A 22,000-nucleotide genomic window follows, 5' to 3' on the forward strand; every position below is an offset into this window, starting at 1 on the left:
CATTAAAATGACATGCTGCAGTAATTAGCTTAATCTGAAACAAAAATATAAACAGAAAATCTGGCCTGTTAATGCAAGCGTCTATGTTGCTTAATTTCTAACAGCAATATTTTTGGACACCAAAACATGAAATTTTCTAATTTTTCCCCCTTTTTAAATCCCAGTTCAAACAAACAAGAAATGCCATTGGATGGAGAAGAAAAGGAAGGGCTCATGTTTCAGTTCAGGCATTCTTCAAAACTGAATTAGCCTCAAAACATTGGTGCAGATGATTTTAGTATGTAAAATGCAGCCCTCTTTTTGCACAACAAACACGTCACTCTTTGCAAGCCCTTGGGCCTTCTGATCAGATCTTCAGTAAGCTCAACAGTGGCTTAACTGAAATTGTTAAGATACTATTGGAGTTTTAAACATCTTGTTACAGTACATTTAATATATTACTGTAGATTATAAATATCATTAAAGCTTCTAAGATGAAAAAGGGTGAAAACAATTAGCATCCCAAAATGCAACTGATCAGACATTCTAAACTTAACACGAAAATATAGAACATGAAGATTGGGAGTATTATCTTCAAATAAATCCTCAGATTTTGCAAATCAAATTTCTTTCCCAATCTTTAATTAATTTAAACCAGATTACTGATTTTAGATGGGGGTTTTGTGCACTTCAACAGTAAACCACTGGAGAAACACATTAGCAGGAAAAACACAAGCAAGGCAAACAAAGAGCTGTAGCAGAGATGTGGGGAAAATGCACCATAGGATAGACATGAAGGCAGCCTTACAGTCCAGCATGACACACGGGCACAGACACCAGCCCAGACACCTGCCTGTGCGAGATCGTTGGAGCGAGCGGAGAAATCTTGAGAGGGAACAAGGCTCTGGGTAGATGGGACCACAGGTTCCAGCTGTGACAGCAATGCAATGTGAAAGAAACAAGATCCAGATGTAAACATGAGAATGAAGAGAGAAAGATGAAGTCATTAAGCAAATAACTGCACACATACAAATACAGCCAAAAAGCACAACGTAATGACCATTATAACACAGCTGCTTAGGGACTACTGTAGTCTTTAGACAGAGCATCCAAAATCACAAGATTAAAATTTTCCATTTTGTTCAGTTTGCCATCAATAGAGATTAGTACTACATATTCTGTAGTTTCTCACTATAATTATAACATTCAGCATCAGAATTTTGCAGATTTCAGCAAAGTACAATACATGATGAAAACAGGTTTTTCGAAGGCTGTAGAGGAAGTTGTTTAGCCATAAAGGCTAAATCAAATTATGTGCCTCTAAAAAAAATGTTTAAAAACCAATGGGAATGCTAATTCCGTGGTGGCAAGATCTTAATACTTAGTACTGAACTAAGATATCTCAGACAGGATTTTCATGAATGCTACATCATGCAGGGCTACCATCAATGGATGAGAAAGGTGACTATGCTTAATTTTGTTTTACATGATACCTGATGATGTTGCCACATTTTGAGAACCAAGTCTTAATAATGCATTTACTCCAACTGAAGTGATAGAAATTAAAAACTTTAAGAGTGCTAGATTTCTTAAAACAAATTGTGAGGTGTTTAGTATGTGCTAGATAGGGGTTGATACACTTAGCTTCTCTCTGAGAAGCCAGTGGGCAGAATTCTTGACAAACTTGTCATATGTATAAACTACAGTTTAAGCCTCCACTTACAGCACAAAACTAAAGCAAATATAAAGTGAAGTGTGCAAAAAAACTTTACTCTTACAACTTTTTAAAACTTGAAATTTTCAAAGAACTACATTCAAATTTGCAATCTGTGATGTAACTCCTTGAGCACTGATTGTACTTTGCAAATTTACAAAATGTGGATTATGTTTAGTGCAACAAACTGCAGAAATCTTAAGATTTTTAAATATATTTGCATTAAAAATGCAGAAATTTATGGAATAAAATTTCTCATTTTAGAAAAAAAATCAAACAATGAGATGAAGTTCATTTTAGTGAATTAATACTACAGAACGCTCAAAAGAGTTTGTACATATTATGAGCAATTTGGTTACTTTATTCTGTTCATTCTTAGGCCTTTACAGTACCTAAAACCCTGAATGTCACAGAAGAGTCTCCACAATTTGCATTTTATTTATCTTCGTATAAGCAAGTAACAATGATGCCAAAGTTTTAAAACAGATAACAAATGTTAACGAAAGATAATATTGCAAACCTTTCACAGCTCCAATGAAAAATGTGACCAAAGATATAAAAGCATACTTTACATTCCTATAGTAAATGCAAATATAAAACTCAAAATATGCAAATTTAGTGTTGCCAGATTTTTTAAAAAATTCGTTCATGGGACGTGGGCGTCGCTGGCAAGGCTAGCATTTATTGCCCATTCCTAATTGCCCTCGAGAAAGTGGTGGTGAGCCACCTTCTTGAACCGCTGCAGTCAGTGTGGTGAAGGTTCTTCCACAGTGCTGTTAGGTAAGGAATTCCAGGATTTTGACCCAGCGACGATGAAGGAACGGAGATATATTTCCAAGTCGGGATGGTGTGTGACTTGGAGGGGAACGTGCAGGTGGTGTTGTTCCCATGTGCCTGCTGTCCTTGTCTTTCTAGGTGGTACAGGTTGCGGATTTGGGAGTTGCTGCACTGCATCCTGTGGATGGTACACACTGCAGCCACAGTGCGCCGGTGGTGAAGGGAGTGAATGTTTAGGGTGGTTGATGGGGTGCCAATCAAGCGGGCTGCTTTGTCCTGGATGGTGTCGAGCTTCTTGAGTGTTGTTGGAGCTGCACTCATGCAGGCAAGTGGAGAGTATTCCATCACACTTCTGACCTGTGCCTTGTAGATGGTGGAAAGGCTTTGAGGAGTCAGGAGGTGAGTCACTCGTCGCAGAATACCCAGCCTCTGACCTGCTCTTGTAGCCACAGTATTTATGTGGCTGGTCCAGTTAAGTTTCTGGTCAATGGTGACCCCCAAGATGTTGATGGTGGGGGATTCGGTGATGGTAATGCCATTGAATGTTAAGGGGAGGTGGTTAGACTCTCTCTTGTTGGAGATGGTCATTACCTATGCCATATCAGGTCAAAATCTAAAAGAAAATGCCCTAATATTTTTAACAAATACTTTCTAGAAATGATAGTAAACTCTGAAGGGTTTTGATAGAGTAAATAAGGAGAAACTGTTTCTAATGGCAGGAGGGTCAGTAACCAGAGGACACAAATTTAAGATAATTGGCAAAAGAACCAGAGGGGAGATGACAAGGTGGTAGAAACAGATTCAATAGTAACTTTCAAAAGGGAATCGGATACGTACTTGAAAAGGAAAATATTGCAGGGCTATGGGGAAAGAGCAGGGGAGTTGGACTAATTGGATAGCTCTTTTGAAGAGCTGTCACAGGTACAATGGGCTGAATGGCCTCCTGTGCTGTATGATTCTAAGAACTAATATACTGAACTTTCCCAAGTGATGATACCATCCCTCCACCCCTCCCTCCCACCACCCAGAGAAAAACAATTAATTATATTTGGGATAATAGTATTGTCAATCTACTACATGAACCCTTGACTATTGAAGTCATGTAGGTTGGTCTACAATATGACAAATTTGAAAATGGATTTCTCTTTGGACATTAGGTTCAACTTAGCTGTGGTATGGATTCAAAACAGCAATTATAGAAAAGTGAAAGACAAGAATAATGAGATTTAATTACATCATCCATCAGGTACCACAGGAATAATCCTGGATGGGTCAAATGGTCTTTTTTTCCCTGAATTAAAGCCCAAGCAGATAGGTTTACATGGATAAGTTTGTACTCATGGAACCAATCGCTTAAACTTGCTATCAATTATTATATTAAACACTTGCATAAATTAAATGAGTTTTGTTCTTGAAATACTATATAAAATTAGATTGTACATCTAGCTGTAGCACATCACAGACTGAATATTACAATTAATTGACTTGAAAGAAAGGGGTTAAAGATGAAATGTCTGGCATATACAAACAAAGTTTAGACAGGATTCTGTTTTAAGGTAGGAACATGCCAACAGCCCAACACAAGCAACACTCAAAGCATGATTTTTTTTTAAACTGAACTGAAGTATTGAAGATTCTCTCCAGCCTCATCTGAGCTTCATCTGTGGGAGTCATTTGATGTGGTATCCATTGGGCCTAAAGATCACATGACCAACAACATAATCAATTTTCTGATTCCCAGTTCTTATCTATTTAGACTGGGCTTGAAATTAAAGCTGGGGGGCCACTAGCTAACATGACCATTAAACCTAAAATACATGCAGCGCTTACACAGTGAACTGTAAAAAAGGTTTGCAAAAAAATGCTTTCTGCAAATGGTAGTGAATTCAGTAGTTTCAGAATGTTTTTACTGGTTTGCTGGAGATTGTGATCGAGGTTGGTAAGTTTACTTCTCTCGGTCCAACAGGCCAGTATCAATGTCTAGTTGTGCTTGCTGTACTCATTATTAATCACTTCTTTCACTATACATGTTGTACCCTCTTCACCTCATTGAGCAGGTACATAAAATTATCATGCTAAACAGCAGGAAACATGTACATTTTTACATAAAATAATTAAAATACATAATCAAAAGGTACGTAATTGTACAAAAGGTACAAAATAATTATAAATTATTTATATAATTTGTACCAAATATCAGTGCTGAAAATTATACAGGGATTTTGTTCAAGTAGCTCATCTGGTTGAGCCTTTGGTATCTAGACCGAGAAATGCAGTGCATTGCTCAGAAAGCAGGGAAAAAATGTTTTACTTTTTAGTTTATGAATACTAGAATACCTTGCCAAAGCACATTTTTAACTGAATTTCCCCAGAGTGATTCCAGGAGAGTCATATGGTACTGGTCCAAAGACTTCACAATTGCAGCCCAATGAACTTAAAAATCTAGTCACATGGACTAGAAACCCACCAGTGGTAGCATTAAACCATAAGGGGGTGCAGGAACAGAGAGACCTGGGGTATATGTGCACAAATCTTTGAAGGAGACAGGACAGATTGAGAAAGCAGTTAAAAAAGCATACAGGATCCTGGGCTTTATAAACAGAGGCATAGAGTACAAAAGCAAGGAAGTCACGATGAACCCTTTTCAAACACTGGTTCGGTCACAACTGGAGTATTGTGTCTAATTCTGGGCACCACACTTTAGGAAAGATGTGAAGGCCTTAGAGAGGGTGCAGAAAAGGTTTACTAGAATGGTTCCAGGGATGAGGGACTTTAGTTACATGGACAGACTGGAGAAGCTGAGGTTGTTCACCTTAGATCAGAGAAGGTTAAGAGGAGATTTGAAAGAAATGTTCAAAATCATGAAGGGTTTCGATAAAGTAAATAAAGAGAAACTGTTCCCGTTGGCAGAAAGGTCGAGAACCAGAGGACACAGATTTAAGGTGATTGGCAAAAGGATCAATGGTGACGTGAGGAAAAACCTTTTTTTTTTACACAGCAAGTAGTTATGATCTGGAATGCGCTGCCTGAAAAGGTGGTGGAAGCAGATTCAATTGTGGCTTTCAAAAAGGAATTGGATAAATACATGAAGGGAAAAGATTTTGCACGGCTACAGGGAAAGAGCGGGGGAATGGGACTAACTGGATTGCTCTTACAAAGAGCCCACACAGGCTCGATGGACTGAATGGCCTCCTTTTGTGCTGTAACCATTCTATGATTCTATAAGGACATGACTAGAAAGAAACTTAAAAAGCACCCAATTAGATAACCAACACAAGCATTTTGTTGCAGGCTGCCATTGAAGGTTTGGGGTATGGGGGAAGAGAGAGAGAGAGAGAGATTACACTTCAGGATTCACAGCACAACATATATAGGATGAAATTGGTCTCAGGTCAACCACAACAGGTTACCTTTTCACTGTGCAACCAAAGCATTGTAGAAATAATCATTTATACTTCATTTTCTTCATCTTTTATTGGCCCACAATTATGTTGGCATTTCAGGTAAAAATGCCCTTTGGTGAATTCTTTTTAAGTTTCATAAAAATGAATGTACATTCATTTTGATAACCTAATTGAAGGTTATATACATCATCCAGCTCATGCAAATAAATGCCTGTGACCTCAATTTTATAAGTGAAATAACATTCTTAAAATAATCAGTTCAGTTAGTAATTAAAATAACTCATTTCAGATTTTAAAATTAAAATACTGATGAATTAAATTTAAAGCAGTTGCTTTTTATTTCTGTGTTACTTGCATTTCAGCTTGATCATAATATCATTTAATTACACCCAAAGGGAGAAGAGTCAATATCCATTATTGATGATGTCATAGACTCTAGATTTTCTCTCTGATCTATGGCATATACTTAAGTGGCTACAGGAAGATTTAAGTTTTGGGACAATAAATTCCACTGCAGACCACATTTTTAAAATGTTCCAATAATTTACAGGATCAGCCTTTCATCAGTTTAAAAAGGTATTAAAACTTAAAATTACAAAGTAAAAGTGAAGTCTAGGGAGAGTTCACTGTTCTCAATGAGACTTCAATGCCGTGGTTCAGTGGCAGCACTCGCCTCTAAGTCAGAAGATTTTGGGTACAAGTCCCATTCCAGAGACTTGAGCACAAAATCTAGGCTGACACTCCAGTGCAGTACTGAAGGAGGGCTGCATTGTATGGAGGTGTCATCCTTCGGATAAGATGTTAAGCAGAGGCACCATCCACCTCTCAGGTGGATGTAGAGGAGTCCATGGCACTTTTTCGAAGATGAGCAGAGGAGTTTTCCCGGTGTCCTGGCATATATTTGTCCCTCAACTAACATCACTAAAAAAAGATTGTCTGATCATTATCTCATTGCTGTTTGCGGGGACCTTGCTGTGCGCAAATTGGCTGCCATATTTCCTACATTACACCAGTGTCTACACTTCAAAAGTACTTCATTGGCTGTAAAGTGTTTGGGATGTCCTGAGGTTTTCAAAGGCGCTATATAAATGTAAGTATTTCTTTCTTTTCTCCAATTTTTTTTTATATTTTGAAGCAAAAATGTGTCAGCTTAAATGCTTGACTTTTTAAAAAATCACTTCTTGCCGACACGGAGACCCTTGTTAGGCATCTCTGGTGGCCTCAATTACACAGAACATCTCTATGCGTCCCAGAGCAGATCCATTGCAAACAGCAGGAGCCATGACTTCATACCAGCTTGAAAGCCACCCAACCTCAAGAAAGCACACTACTGTTTGGAAAATTTGCTTTTCTATATCATGAGTGGCCTATCAAGTAGTTAGAATGGTCATCGGTCAACAAGGACAGTGGAATTTTAAGGGACGATCATAATTGTCCTCTATATAAATCGGTGATGGGGATGTATTTTGAACAAAATTCTCCCCTAATGCTTTCTTTCTCCTTTAATTAAAAAAAGCATCAACTGCTCAATTAGCAAGTTGTTAGAAACTGGTTACTGCAAGTGTATAAACAAACACAAGTGTACCATGTACATACAAGCATAAATATGCAGGCATACTGTAACTTTACACAAAGTTACAATCAACCTACAATTTTCACTGATTATGTTGCCTTCTCACTGTTCATTGCGCCCTTTTTGCCCCAATATCATCATATACTATTTTTCTCACAGCCACACACCTGCTTTATGACATCTGGTGGAAACTCTTCAACAACAAGTGAAGACAACTTTTCCTGATCAGGTATTTGCTGCCCACTGGAACGTGCAGTCCCCTTTAAATAAGTCAAACATGAAACAGCGTGTGCATATACAATATGGAAGATTAATCATTTGGAAACTTAAACCATGCTTTGAGCTTCCTCATCAATCTCTGTCTCTGCTAGATTATCACATTTGGATTTATCTGTCTCTCTTAGATTATCACAATTATTTTCAAAAAGAAAATCTGAAATTGTAGTATTAGTTTAGCACAACCACACTCATATTGTTCCATGGCGATTCCTAATATAGCTGCACGAATTCCAACTTTCACATTTCCATGCATTATGTTCCAATCAGAATATAAATTATGTCAAACAATAAATACTAATATGCTACTTCGATTCATTATTTCTCATGCATAAATGATTAATGAACAAGGTTGTGTTGTATAAGACACTATTACAATCAATAATTTCATTACCTTGCACCAAATCACAATTTTCTGAATTTGCCATAAACACATTCACATTTTCCACAACAAATTAAATGAATATAGGGTGTACATACAGCACACAAGTTATTTGCCAATATGCCATCGTGAGAATCTTAAGCAAGCACTGTAACACTCTTCACTGTTCCAAGACAGTCTTTTTGGTGAGGTTTTAAAATGTGCATTAGAAAGTGACAGAAATGCTTTTACTCCGTCCTAGTGGCATGCATGCTCTGGTTAGTCAGTTACAAAAAGTGTACCTCGCTTTTCACCGGTTCTGGCATTTGTGCCTCATTTAGCATTTCCACGTGCTCCAAGGAAGGTGAATGTAGCCTTGCAGTGGACATTTCATTAGGACCACTATCAGAAACATCCGCCTTCTTCTCTGGAAGTCTTAAGCGAGGTTTGTGATCTTTAGTTTTTCCTCTAGTCATTAGGCTAGTCAACCCCACTGAAATATCATCTTTAGTTGCTTTCTTTATTGGAATCGCTGTTTCTACTTTGGAGGGAATAGGAACTTTTTTCTCAACTTTTAACACTGTTTTCTTGCCACTTTCAGTTCTAGGTGCTGCCTTTGTTTCCAAAACTGTTTTGCTCTCCATCATCTTCTCCATCATTTGTTCTTTATGCTTCATCTCCTTGACCTTTTCCTTATCAATTCCACCATCACCTGGTAAAACCTTCCGTATCACTTTCCTAACCATTTTAACTACTTTTTTCTTAGGAACTCCCTCACCCTCATCCCGATTTGCAGTATTCATATTCTGCTTTACCTCCTCTTGTACATTAAGTGCACTTTCAAAATATCCAGTTGAACATTCACTTTCTCCGTTCATCTCTGGATGTGGACTACAGATCTCTTCGGTCCTGTCTTTCATTGAATTATCATTTTCACCTCTTTCTGACTATATTTACGTAGCATAAGAAAAAAATGTTGCATGAATTAAAATAGCAGAAAAAAATATAGATGGCAGTGAAGCAAAAGAAACAGAATTACAGTGCAGATCTGATATCAAGAAAGAACATAAGTCATTTGTGTAACAAAAAGTCCCAGTTTATCTCCAACCATCTTAGTAGCTTTATGTACCGATTGCACCAAGATTATCTGTCCTACAGCATCACAATAGGATGATCCTACCAGATCATCACTGTATTACTTTTTTTCTTAATTCCATATTTGAGTTAGCAAATGATTAGAGTAAATACTTGTATATATGTATAAAAGCAGAAACAACTTTAAGTACTACTATACATTTTTTTCTTGGACAAAAATTAGCATCAGTGCAAGGGCCCATGCACAGAATATTTTTGTACATTAAAAAAAATGCACCCCTAAATTCTATTGATGTTAGTACTACTAATCTAACAAAATAAGAAGCTTGTGGCATGTACACTATATTTATAGTATATTTTACACTATAATACTGATTTTAAATGTTAAAACTACAAAATGCACAAAAACCCAAGAAAATTAAAAGTGATTAGGTAAATTCAAAACACCACCTTTTTGTTGTACTACAAACGGCATTAAAATTATAAAGAAGAATTGAGATATGCATGCAGCTCATGGGACAGGCCAGTGCAAGTTGTTTTTAAGATAGGGAACTATTTGAAATTATGCAAATACAACCATACTGTTGTTTCTCTCCCAATCAATTGTTAAAAATCAAATGTTCCTGTAAAATTTCAACTAATGTCAAATTTTAAACATAAATTATTTGTCTATCCTAAACTGCTTGTCCTAAATGATTGAAATCAATAATGACACAAACAGAAAGAAAATTAAATACAACATTGTGCCTCAACAAATATTGCTGTACAAGTGCTGTACTTTAAAAGGTAGGTTAAGTTTGCTAATTCAAACTATCAAGAGCTTATATAGATACTAGACAAAGCAAAACATCTGTAGAAAATAAGACTCTCTTAACCTCCATGTAATTCTGTTAATTTTCCTGAATGTGGTGTATGGTTATTGTTATTTACTAAGTAATTAGGTTGAGTTCAAGATTAGAGCCAATTTTGCTAATATGCTGAAATAAATTAAACCCAAAAAGACCTATAGGATAGAGTCATTAATATGCTGCACTGCAGCAAGGCTTGTCTGCTTTCTATAAATGAAGGCCACAAGTTATTCAGCTCTTTTCTTTAAAAGGAAAATAAGTTTTTTTTTCAGAATGGTGTCTGACTGCATTTCATCTACTGCCAAAAATCAGTAAAACACAACTAAACACCCAACAATCATCTTATAAGTCAACATCTATTTTAAGTAAAAATGATTCTGCATTAGCTTGCTTATAGACAGTTTTAACATTACTATTAGCTGATGTTTTCATAAAGTATTAAACTTAAAGAATTATTTTTATACAGAAACTCCAGGCTTAACAAGATTTCCTATGCTAGCTTTAGTTTCAACAGACGAGCAAACTAAATACATAATTTTCACCAACAGCTACTTCACATGGACGAATGAAACACTGCAGCACCTCCGTGTCTCTTCCTAACACATCTATCCATAGAATATTGTTTTGTATTGGCAAATCATAATGCAGATCACATTATTGTTCACAACGTGACCTAAATCAAGCATACAGCTTCTTCAATTTAAAGCACAGCAGAAAAATCATTCGGCTAACCTTCATTTTATTCCTATGATTTAGAGGAGGATCTTTGAAAGCCTTCCAGGCCCAAATGAAATCAACACATCTACTGCATCTGCTGATGCAGCATCAGTCAGCATCTCCAATGACAGAAGGCCAACCACAACAACGCTGCTGTGGCACATTAAAAAAAAAGCAAGTACAGAAATGTAAGTTTTCTGCTGTCTATTACCAAATCATCTTCTCATCAATTCCAATACAATCCTCGTTTGTACTAATCAAAGAAGATGAAGTATACATTTTAAATAAGTACCTTTAACAGCCCTGAAACCATTAATGTGACTCGGTTGAAAATATGCTTTCTACAGTGTTGTATAATTGTATATTTTTGCTCACCATTGCTATACAAGTTACTATTTTATTAAACTGTGCCAAGTACAACTACATTGCAAGCATTTTATAGACGACCCCCCCCCACCCCCAGCCACCCCAATGCAAACACTAGAAAATGTAAGTACGGATTATTTTCCTGAGGAATCTAAAAACAAATTTGCACTGACCATAACTGAGAGTCATTATTTTAAGGGAGTCACTATTACATTAAGAAACTTACAGATTGTTCAAGGTCTGCTTCTTGGTCTTGATCTGGATTTTCTGATTTGAGAACTGATACTGATTGTTTCTTTGCAACAGGCTTTTCCTCTTTAACCTAATTATTTACAGGATGAGGATGCAACATCACAATCCAAAATCTGAATGATACATGCAACAGTGCTGTCAGCATTACAATTCAGCAAAATTATAGATAGGATACGACAAGCCTAATTAAATGTTTAATTGTAGGGCAACCTCAGTTATAAATTCTGTTTTCCTTGAGCATAAAACTGTCAGGTTATCTCACTAAGATAAAATATTTATTCCTATATCAAATCACTAGCAAGTAGAATTGGATTGGAGGAAATAATGGAGTATTCATGTTGGGTATCATCAACAAATTCCTGAACATAGGAACAGGAGTAGGCCATTCAACCCCCTGTTCCACTATTCAATGAGATCATGGCTGATCTGTACCCTAACTCCATTTACCCGCCTTACAGTGAAAGTGTCCCAATTTCCTACAGCAATACTGCTACACTTATAAACTTCAATAAGAAAATGGATATATAAATACTAGAATTTTTTTTGTTCTTTACGTGAAATACTGTACTAGCATCATAATCGATATAATAGTAACCAAAGTGCCCAAATCTAGAACAGGTCTTTGTACAACCATATGAATTCCTCACACCTGCAAGCATGTGAGATTTTGCAATAAAAGTTTGCTGGAACTGGAATTCTTCTTTCTGCCTTCACTAGTAACAATTTAAACCAATTTTTGGGAAAAGTAATGTTTGTTGAAGTTATTTGTTTATAACTGCAGTACAGAAAATCCTTGAATCTAACTTGTATAATAAAGCTGGCCTGACTAATGATTTGACATTTGCAATTTGAATGATTTAGAGCTTAAAAAAAACACTTTCCTTTTGCTCCCAGAAAGCAAATCGTGATGAGAAAGCCATGCTGCGGTCGTGAATTGATAAGTGGGATTATGAAAAGATGAAGTCTATTACAGAATAGAAGTTTGCCTGGAGCCCAAGTTCTTCCTAGTAATTGAAATTGGTGGGGCACATTGGAATGCCCTGGACAATGACCATGCAGCGTGAACTGGACACACGTGTGATGGACACTGTAAGTACAGAGAAAGTGGAAAGCACAAAGTTACAAAACGAAACAGTTATTTCATTTAATAGCAAAGCTGAATTTCATCCAGCAGAATTTTTTTAAGTAGTAAAAACAGTGTTGCAGAATGAACTGAGTACAGTAGGGAAGACAACATCATTAGGCCAAAATATTTGACTGGCTCTTGCTATCTCTGTTCTGTATATCTATCTTTCAATTTATAAAACAAAACTTCTTGGGATTAGGATAGCTAGATTACAGAGCCAGAGTTTGCAAGGGCATGAATAGGAAATTGACAGTTTGTCAATGGGAAATAGGGGAAAAATATAGATATCAAACTGGTTAAAATTCAGAATGGGAAATGCTAAAACTAGGATCGAGATGGCAAAACGTGAATCCTAAAAAGGTCAGAGGCACATTGCTTAGGCGTTGTCTGAATATCTGTACGGCAATTAAACTCAAGTTATGCGGTCATATTAGAGCAACTTACCTTTTACAAAGGCAACGGTAATGATGGCTCTTCTTGACGGTTATAGTTTTTTTTAATTAATGGACACTATTCCATCCAGATGTATTAACTAGAGTATTTAGTCTTTTAGAACTTGTGGGACACATTTTTTGAACAGTCAAGTCAAGAATGGCATAATCCTCTTGACTTCTTCGGGGCAAGGAAGTAGCAAGAGCAGAAGTACATTTTGTATGAACTGGTAAGGTACATGCTCAATTGTTTTTCATAGTTGAAATAAAGTCCTTTAACATAATCCAAGAGGATGGATGAACACTCTCAAATTAAACATTCCCTTCTACTCTGATTGGTGGAAGATTCCAGCTGGTCACAGTCATCAGAAACAGAGTGCACTATGAGAATTATCCTTCAACAATCTTACTTTTTCTTTGCATCAGTTTCCAGCCTTGTGCAAGGAGTATGGCATAGAATGAATAATCAGTTTTCCCCAGAAGAAAGGACTACAAAAGATTTCCTTGTACTCTAGGGCAGCAATTAGGATCCTTGAATCAACTGGACAAAATTTCAGCCTCTTCCATCTGGAGAATTTGTCCTTCTTCATCGTGCAGATCTAGAAACCAGATCTGTAACATCTATGGACTTCTTTGGAGTACTTATTACCCAAACCCAACAACTTTTTTTTCAATCATTTGTTTCTTTGACTTGTTTATTGAGTCCTATAACAACAAGCAGCCAATAGTACAGGGAAAAGTCTCCTGAATTTAACTAGTGGTTGCTCTGAGCACAGGAAGACTTGGAAAAATTGTGCTGGAACACAATTGGAAAAGTCAAAAATTTCTCATAACTGAATGCATGCTCCAACAATTTTAATTTAGCAACTGATTGCAGAAATTCAAATCCAGTTAGCTATGAACAGAACTCCAGAATGCTTCTCAGGCAGAAGTGGTATCTGAAAATGTGCTGCTGTCATTTTGTGTCAACTTTTTACAATCAATACCATATGCTGAGGTGCAGCTACAGCAGCTCTCATATTACTGGCATAAAGATGAATGTCTGACTTAAAGACTGACTAACACTCCTAGTCCTAGCCCAGCCACATCTCATCAATCACAAAGGTTTATTCATTCTCAGGATGTGAGCATCATTGGCTAGGCTGGCATTTATTGTCCATCCCTAGTTGCCCTTGGGAAGGTGGCAGTGGGCTGCCTTCTTGAACCATTGTTGTCCATGTGGTGAAGGTGCTCCCTTGAACTGTATCGACAGAGGAATAGAGCACAAGCCTCAAGAAATGATGGCGTTTGTGCAGAGCATTGGTCCAGTTACACCTGGACTACAATTTGGCCACCATATTATAAGACAGACATCCAGGCATTGGAGGATGCAGCGAGGGGCAACTAAATTGATAGCTAGGATTGGGTGCCCGAATTATGAGAAAAAGGTTGCAAAAACTGGGAATGTTTACACTAAAGAAAAAGCAGTTCAGTGGTGATCTTATAGATGTATTCAAGACTCAAGGGTGTGGACAAGATTATATATCAATATGTTCAACATAGTCACAGATTCTGCAATAAGAGGGCATAGGCTCAAACTTAGAGGGTGAAAGGACAGTAGATTTAAATACTTCAAGCAGAAGGCGGCGAATGTACGGAATGGATAGCCAAGAACAGGACTCTATTGTCAATGGGGCTACACTATTAAGGACTGCAGAGTCAGGCGAGAAGGGGTACAGTCTAAACTGTCCCAGGATTCCTTTACTTTGTTCTTCGATTGGTTCTGTAAAGGTTTGTACCACATGAGAAAATTTGAGTAACCAAGTTCCTCAGGCACTTCATGGCCAAGGAAGGTTAGCTCAGCACCAATGTAAATGCTGACCTTAACACTGGGAATCTCATCAGTCTATGAAGACCATTAAAAGTTGTCAAGTTTATTTTAGCAGATGCAAAAATGGGGCAGGCAAGTGAAAAGGAGTAGATGGCAACGTGAAGCAGCTGTGTGACAGACTCTTGGCCAACAGAGAAAGCTCTCAGTCAATGAAAAGATATGATGTGAATTATAAATGCGATTTCATCTCGAGGATTTCATTTTCACATCGTTCACCTGACGAAGGAGGAAGCCTCCGAAAGCTTGTGAATTTAAAATAAAATTGCTGGACTATAACTTGGTGTTGTAAAATTGTTTACAAATGAAAAGATAAGATCTGATTATTATTAGATGATGATTCAAATTATCTGGCAAATCCGTGGTGGGCAAGTTTTACAAAAGGCAAAGTAATCAATAGCCATTGCTTTCGGGACAAGGTGGAGGTTAGCCTGGTTTCAAATTAACAACTTCTTTTCTTCTGTTTAAATAAAAATAATGAAAACTGGAAGATAAAACCCAAGTGCTGAGTAGACATTTTTAGTCGGAGCTCCAAAACTTCAGAGTGCAACATCTGCATCCTTCAAATGACTAGGGGGCATAGATTTGAAGTGATTGGTAGAAGGATTAGAGGGAAGCTGAGGAAAAACATTTTTACCCAGAGGGTGGTAGGGGTCTGGAACTCACTGCCTAAAAGAGTGGTAGAGGCAGAAACCCTCAACTCATTTTAAAAGTACCTGGATGTGTATCTGAAGTGCCGTGACCTACAAGGCTACGAACCAAGTGCTGGAAAGTGGGATTAGGCTGGGTGGCTCATTTTCAGCCAGCGCGGACACGATGGGCCGAATGGCCTCCTTCTGTGCTGTAAATTTTCTATGATTCTATGACTATCACAAATGTTTTGCTGATAGCTTGCACAGAAAGTATAATTATCTGATTAGAGTCCTGGGGGAGAAATTCAACCTAGCTTCTCCTGTTTTTCTGGTGAAAAACTAATGTTGGGGTACAAATATTGGATTGCAATCTCTCCCAGAAGTCTGCCAGCTACCAAATTGAAAGCCGGCGACTTCCATGTACTCATTGCATCAGTCTGAAATAACCATTAGGCACCTCGAATATGCAAATCAGGGTCCTGACTGAGGCTTTAGGACTCCAATACAAAATTGGTGGGCAAATGGGCAGAGCATGCACTTCAGCAGCCGAACCGCCCACCAAAGGTAAGCGAACTTTTTAATAGTTTCAGACCTGTAGAACCAGGAGGAGGAGCAGTACTCCTCCTTTTGGCTGCACAAAAATACTGCAGGCAAGTTGAATTTCTCTCCCTAATATCTTTCAAACATCACATTCCTCATGAGGAACCTGTGGCCAGTTACTCTCAGTAAAACTGAAACTCAGGGAAAGGTTATTATACCCCTGAAGAAAAGTTAAAATGGAAATAAAAGAGCAGATATTGTAGAAAGTTCAACTAGTCAGGTAAATTCTCAAAACAATCTTTTAATGATTTGCAAGGCATAAAAGAAAAAGAATGTTGGTGCCTGTACAGCAAAAACATTGCATATACATATCTGACCAAAATTATCCCAAAAATTTGACGAAATCCAAAGTAAACTTTTCGTTTTAGGTCCTATTCTAGATTCCATTCAAATAGATGGTTCCCCATTCTCCCTGTGCTTAAAAAGAACAAATGTTGCCCAGTCAAACATTTTGGGTCCTATTGTAAGTGTGCCTTCTTCCTACTGCAAAACTACTGCTCAGTTAGTTTCCTCTTTCAAAAGTATTAGTGTAAACTTGAAACGTCCAAAACATCAACCATCGAAATGTAATAAAACAATTATTAGAATAGGCGACAGTATGCGAAAGAAATGCATTTTTAACATTTCTTTCACTTGTCAATGACTCCAGAAAACACCAAAGAATTCATTTCGCAATCTGTTTAATGGCATGATAGTTAAAATTAATGTATAGCAGACAGAAGTGATTCTTTGCTTTCCATTTTGTCCAAACTGTATAGATTATACACCAAGATATAGCCAAAAGTCATAAAAATGGGAGTATAACTCAATGAAGAACGGTCACTTGTACCCAACAAAAAATTATTAAAGCTACAGCAACCCACAATGATCAACATTGGAAAATATAATCAAATTTAACAAAGTGCAACTTTGGTTTCCATCCATAACCTGCTATATATTAATAATTTGCATGTGTTATACTTGGTCTAAGTAAGCAAGTTTCAGCCACCTAAAATTAAACTGGTTCTAAAAATAGCAATAATGCACTATTTAGAACAAACTAATCTGTGCTACCTTCATCCATCAATTGTAAACAATTTTACAACACCAAGTTATAGTCCAGCAATTTTATTTTAAATTCACAAGCTTTCGGAGATTTTCTCCTTCCACAAACATTCATCCATCAAGTCATTATAAACCAAAACACATACTGCTTGACAGAACAGGGACAGTGAGAACATTTGCTTTTAGGTCCCAGTCTTTTAACCAGTACATTTTATTAAAATTGTGGTGACCCCCCCCCTCAAATCTGTCCAATTCTGCTACATGTTTGTGATTATCAAAAGTCAGCAGCAACAAGCCTACTGCACTTACTACTGTAGCACGCACCACATTTCTAAAAGTTATAATTCAATTATTACTGGAGATACTGAGACACTTAATATTAAGCAATCTTGATCATATGTCGTTCACCACACTAGGGCAATTACATAATTTTAAAAACCAAAAGCACTGCCTTTTAGAAAAAGCCCAGCTTTGATTTCTGAAATTACAGGTCAAATGCAATTAATTTTATTGCTAATTCGGCATTGCACATTAACATCGAGAACTTTTAAGTGCTGAACTATGTACAGTACCTTTTACTACAATTAATTAGGGGTGTCAATTAATCGCAGATAACTACTGCGATTAATGCATTTATTTTTTTAGTGATTCATTTTTTTAAAAAAAAAACATTAATTGCAGAAGTTACCACACACACCCTGTGACTGACATGCGAGTCCACAGCAGGGAAACGTGAGGCAGAGAGGCGCGATGATAATGTGAGTAATGCATGCAGTAAAGACACGTGGGTTTGATTTGTCCCGGGCAACCATCTGAGCAGAGAATGGACACAATGAACACTCAGCACTGATCGATAGATAGCTGCTTATAAAGTAATATGTACAAGCTTTTAATGGCTGTCTCCCTTACAAGAAATTATGGCACTGTGCATTGAAGCACCAAGCATCCAATAATAATCACCAAATTATGGGATGGAACTTAGTCACTGTCAATTTTTTCCCCCACACAAAACATCAGCAGTTGTAATCTCCATTGCTATTTCTTTCTCATAGTTCTTTGTGTATTTTTTTGTATTCGTTTTGGGATGTGGGAAATACTGAGAAGGCAGAGTTTATTGCCCATCCCCAGTTGCCCTGAGTGTGGGACTCAATTTGCATGTAGGCTAGACCAGGTAGGAGTGGCAGGTCCCTCCCTGAAAAGCAGTAGTGACCCAGTTATGTTTTTATGACAATCCAACACCTTTCATGGTAATCTTTCTGGTACCAGTCACAACGTAACATTTTTTCATATTGAATTTCATGGGAGTATTTGAACTCATGAATTCTGGGTTGTCAGTCCAATACCATAACCACTAGGTTATCGTACTCGCTTTGGATTAAATTCAAACTGCCCATGTTCTCAAGTATGGATTGAAACTCACCAAGTGACAAAACTAATGGTAATAAAGCTTCAGAAGATGCATGCAGAGAAGCCATTATCTCACTGCAAGAGAGCTGTCGCACCACCATATCCACATTTGTGCTTTCGTTAGCGCTGCTGGCCTCCGAATATGACAAGTTGAAAGCACTATTCAGGCATATTTTAGTCAATTCATTAATCCCTTAATAAAGGTTCCAGTTTTATGAGCAATACACATGCATCCATGGCAAACTTTCAAACGGGAAGAAAAGGGAAAGGAAGGGAAGAAAGAAAGCATTTATATATCGCCTTTCACAACCGCAGGACGTCCCAAAGTGCTTTACAGCCAATTAAGTACTTTTGAAGTGTGGTCACTGTTGTAATGTAGGAAATGATCACAAATTAGTCATAATCACAGTTGGTGTTGCTTTTGTGAGCTCCCGCATATAGGTCAGCACTATGTAGAGTGTCAGTCTCTATTCTGGGGAGAATGAAGTCCTCAGGAAAATGTGTCATTATACATCTATAGCATAAAACGGGTGTGCTTTTAACCTTTATTATTTCAATGTCCTAAATAATAAGGAAGAAACCTACAGTTACTAAAAATATTAACTTTGCAAAATCCTTCACTTTGGCCAGTGTGGTATCTAAGTGGTTTCAGCGCAGTAACCAATGCCAGTAGTTGTATCCTTTCTCTCTAAAGCCACAACGTTCTCTGCAGCATCTCCTGAAGATTCATCATTTCTATGTTCTGGATCAATTGTAGCACTATATCTAAACACTCATGCAAAAATTCCTCCTCCTACGGACAACGGTGATAATTGTGAGTGTAGGTAGTCGTTTCTTCACTAAGTCTCACAATCCATCCCTCACCGTCTATTGCCTCCAAAGTTTGGGACAAAACCCAGAGTATTTTTGGAGTGTAGATTTCTCTGAATTCTCCCATAAATAATTAAATATGCCTTTGTTCCAAGATACACCAAGGAACTACAGACTGTTGGTACGGCTTTATTGTACCATATGGTGAGCACAAACTGTAGCATGGCCAGCAAACAGTCAATCATGAATGTCAGTCATAATTTTCATCAATGCTTTGCAGTCACTTTAAATCTTTGCAATGTAATTGCATTTGAGGTTACAAACAGAGCTCCATCGTGCTTTATGTATTTCCCATATTCAATGTTTTCTTTAATTATCAATGTCATAGTCTTTGCTAAAGCCACACATCTGTCCCATCTGCATCAACTTGTGTTTGACAAGATACCTGCGACAGAACATTCGCACCATTTCAAGACTGGTGTGTCCCAGTTGCAGCACAAATTCAGACAGTCTCGGACTGACAAATTCATGGATGCGATTGTGAACATTTCATTTGGATAGTTGGAATTTAACTGTAATTCACACACTCAGGAATCAAAAGCCTCTAAGCTCCTCCATTCAATATACTATTTTGTGCACTATTGCTTTAATTCCTTTGCTTCATTGAAAACCAGTATTACTTCACCAAATGTAGTGGTATATACTGGGGCTGGGGCAGGGGCGGAAGAGTAGTAATTTCTTTTGGCTGTAATTGCAATGTCTTTGATTCTTGCAGTAGAGTTCCTCTCTTTAACCCTAATACTCTTTTCTCTTACGGATAGCAAATGCCCTTGCAGCACAGACATTTCCTCTTTTTTTGTTGATGGTGTAATTGATATTGCTCCTAAAGCTCTTTTATCGCAATCACCTCTATTTTCCCAAAAGCAAAGGTGATTTTGTTTCAAGGGATGGGGATAGGGAAATGAATCAGTCCTTTTCTTGCCCACAATTCCAACTCAACAAACTATGTATATATTTTAAACCACAGAATTAATTATATGACTATTTACTTCCTAAATATTTGGCTCTATTTTGTTTTGAACAGTCTCTTCTTTTTTGTCCCAGTACAAAATGTGTGTGATTTATAGTTATTGTTCTCGTTATTGATTTAATTTCTCTAATTTTACTTCCTTGTAAGCCAGTAATGATTTATTTCTCCAAAAAGGAGTTTGCTCTTTAATTTTATAACTCTTTTTGACAAATTCCAAATTCTTCAATTTAATATCTCAACAGATATTTTTGAACAGATTTTTATGAACAGATTTTTTTTTCAGACAAATGTCTCTTTGGGAAAAACACACTATGAAGGCACACAAAACAATTTGCATTTATATAGCATATTTAACGTAGAAAACCATCCATCAGGTAAAAATGGATGTAGAGACAAAAATATTTTGAGGGGTGACCAAAAGCTTGGTCAAAGAGATGGGTTTTAAGGAGGGTCTTAAAACAGGGGAGGCAGGTGGAGAATCGGAGGGGGTTAGAGAGGAAATTCCAGAGCATGGGGCCTGAACGGCTAAAAGCACAACCACCAATGATGAGCAAAGAGAGCAAGGCATGCACAAAAGGCTCGAGTTTGTAGAGTTGGAGGAGTTTAGAGATAGGGAGGGATAAGATTATGAAAGGATTTAAACACAAGGATAAGAATTTTAAATTGAAGGTGTTGGAGAATCGAAAGCCAATGCAGGTCAGCGAAGACAGATGTGATGGATGATTAAGACTTGGTGCGGGATAGGATACAAGCAGCAGAGTTTTGAATGAGCTGAAATTTACAGAGGGTGGACGATGGGAGGCTGGCCAGGAAAACATTCAACTGTCGAATCTGGAGGTGACTATGGCATGGAAGAGAGTTTCAGTCAAAGATGGGCTGAGGCAGAGGTAGTCTGCTATAAAGCGGTTCAAAATTCCTATCCATGCATTGGGAGCCAGTGTTTGTTTTAGCAAAAAAAGTTAATTTCAAGTTCAGTCATTTTAACTATAGTTTAATCTCAAAGCAGTTGTGCTAGACTACCGAATTTTTAACAAAGCAGTATTTCATATAACGTATTCACACTATAATGTAGCCAACACCACAGTAGAAGGGACATCACACCCTCAAAAAAGACAGGAATAAATTTTCTTCTTAGTGAATAAATGGCAATAAAGTTCAAAAGTCAAGACCCTGCTGCATATCAAACCTTCTTACATTGGATCCAAATCAGGCATCACACTAAACTAGACTTTGAGGGTTAAAAAAAGCTCAAAACTCAGCCTGAAGTCTTTATAGAATATTTTTGAACATTTTTTTTGTAAAAACAGATTCCAATTCTAATTCTGTAACCCAATTCCAAAAGTAAATGAGGGCATATATGAGAAAAAACAATACCGTGTCATAAAGTACAAGTGCTCTCCTTCAATGAACAAATCTAATATATACACATGCAGCTCTGAAATGGCATATATGCATTTGTTCTTTGTTTTGATCCAAGTTATTCTTAACCTTAGAATCAACTTCATTGTATACAGCAGTAATAAGAAATAGAAACAGGTTTAAAATTGAAGGTAACCTCAGATCCATTTTGGACAAAATGATTCAGCAATAGAACCAGACATGCCTGCACCACTTTCTGAGATCACTAAAAATAGGCACAGGCAACAGCTTTGGCCTAAACAAGGCAGCACTCTAACTTATAGATAAGAAAG

The 22,000-nt window shown here is 37.3% G+C and overlaps 1 protein-coding gene across 6 annotated transcripts in view; it reads right to left on the reverse strand.

Moving 5' to 3' along the window:
• Window positions 1-22,000, reverse strand: part of myo18ab (myosin XVIIIA b) — a 204,240-nt gene that overhangs the window by 117,449 nt on the left and 64,791 nt on the right. Inside the window, exons 1-3 of one of the 6 annotated variants that reach the window (XM_068008244.1) lie at window positions 11,337-11,420; window positions 8,387-9,031; window positions 7,615-7,707 (exon numbers count right to left, since the gene is read on the reverse strand). The exons of the other annotated variants lie outside the window; for them this stretch is intronic. Coding sequence (XP_067864345.1) covers window positions 7,615-7,707; window positions 8,387-9,004 — 711 coding nt within the window. The 5' untranslated portion in view covers window positions 9,005-9,031; window positions 11,337-11,420. Of the gene's footprint in view, window positions 1-7,614; window positions 7,708-8,386; window positions 9,032-11,336; window positions 11,421-22,000 lie in introns of those variants that run through there. 6 annotated transcript variants of the gene reach the window in all.

Source organism: Heptranchias perlo, chromosome 28, assembly GCF_035084215.1.
Source record: "Heptranchias perlo isolate sHepPer1 chromosome 28, sHepPer1.hap1, whole genome shotgun sequence".
In the NCBI taxonomy this organism is placed as follows: domain Eukaryota; kingdom Metazoa; phylum Chordata; class Chondrichthyes; order Hexanchiformes; family Hexanchidae; genus Heptranchias; species Heptranchias perlo.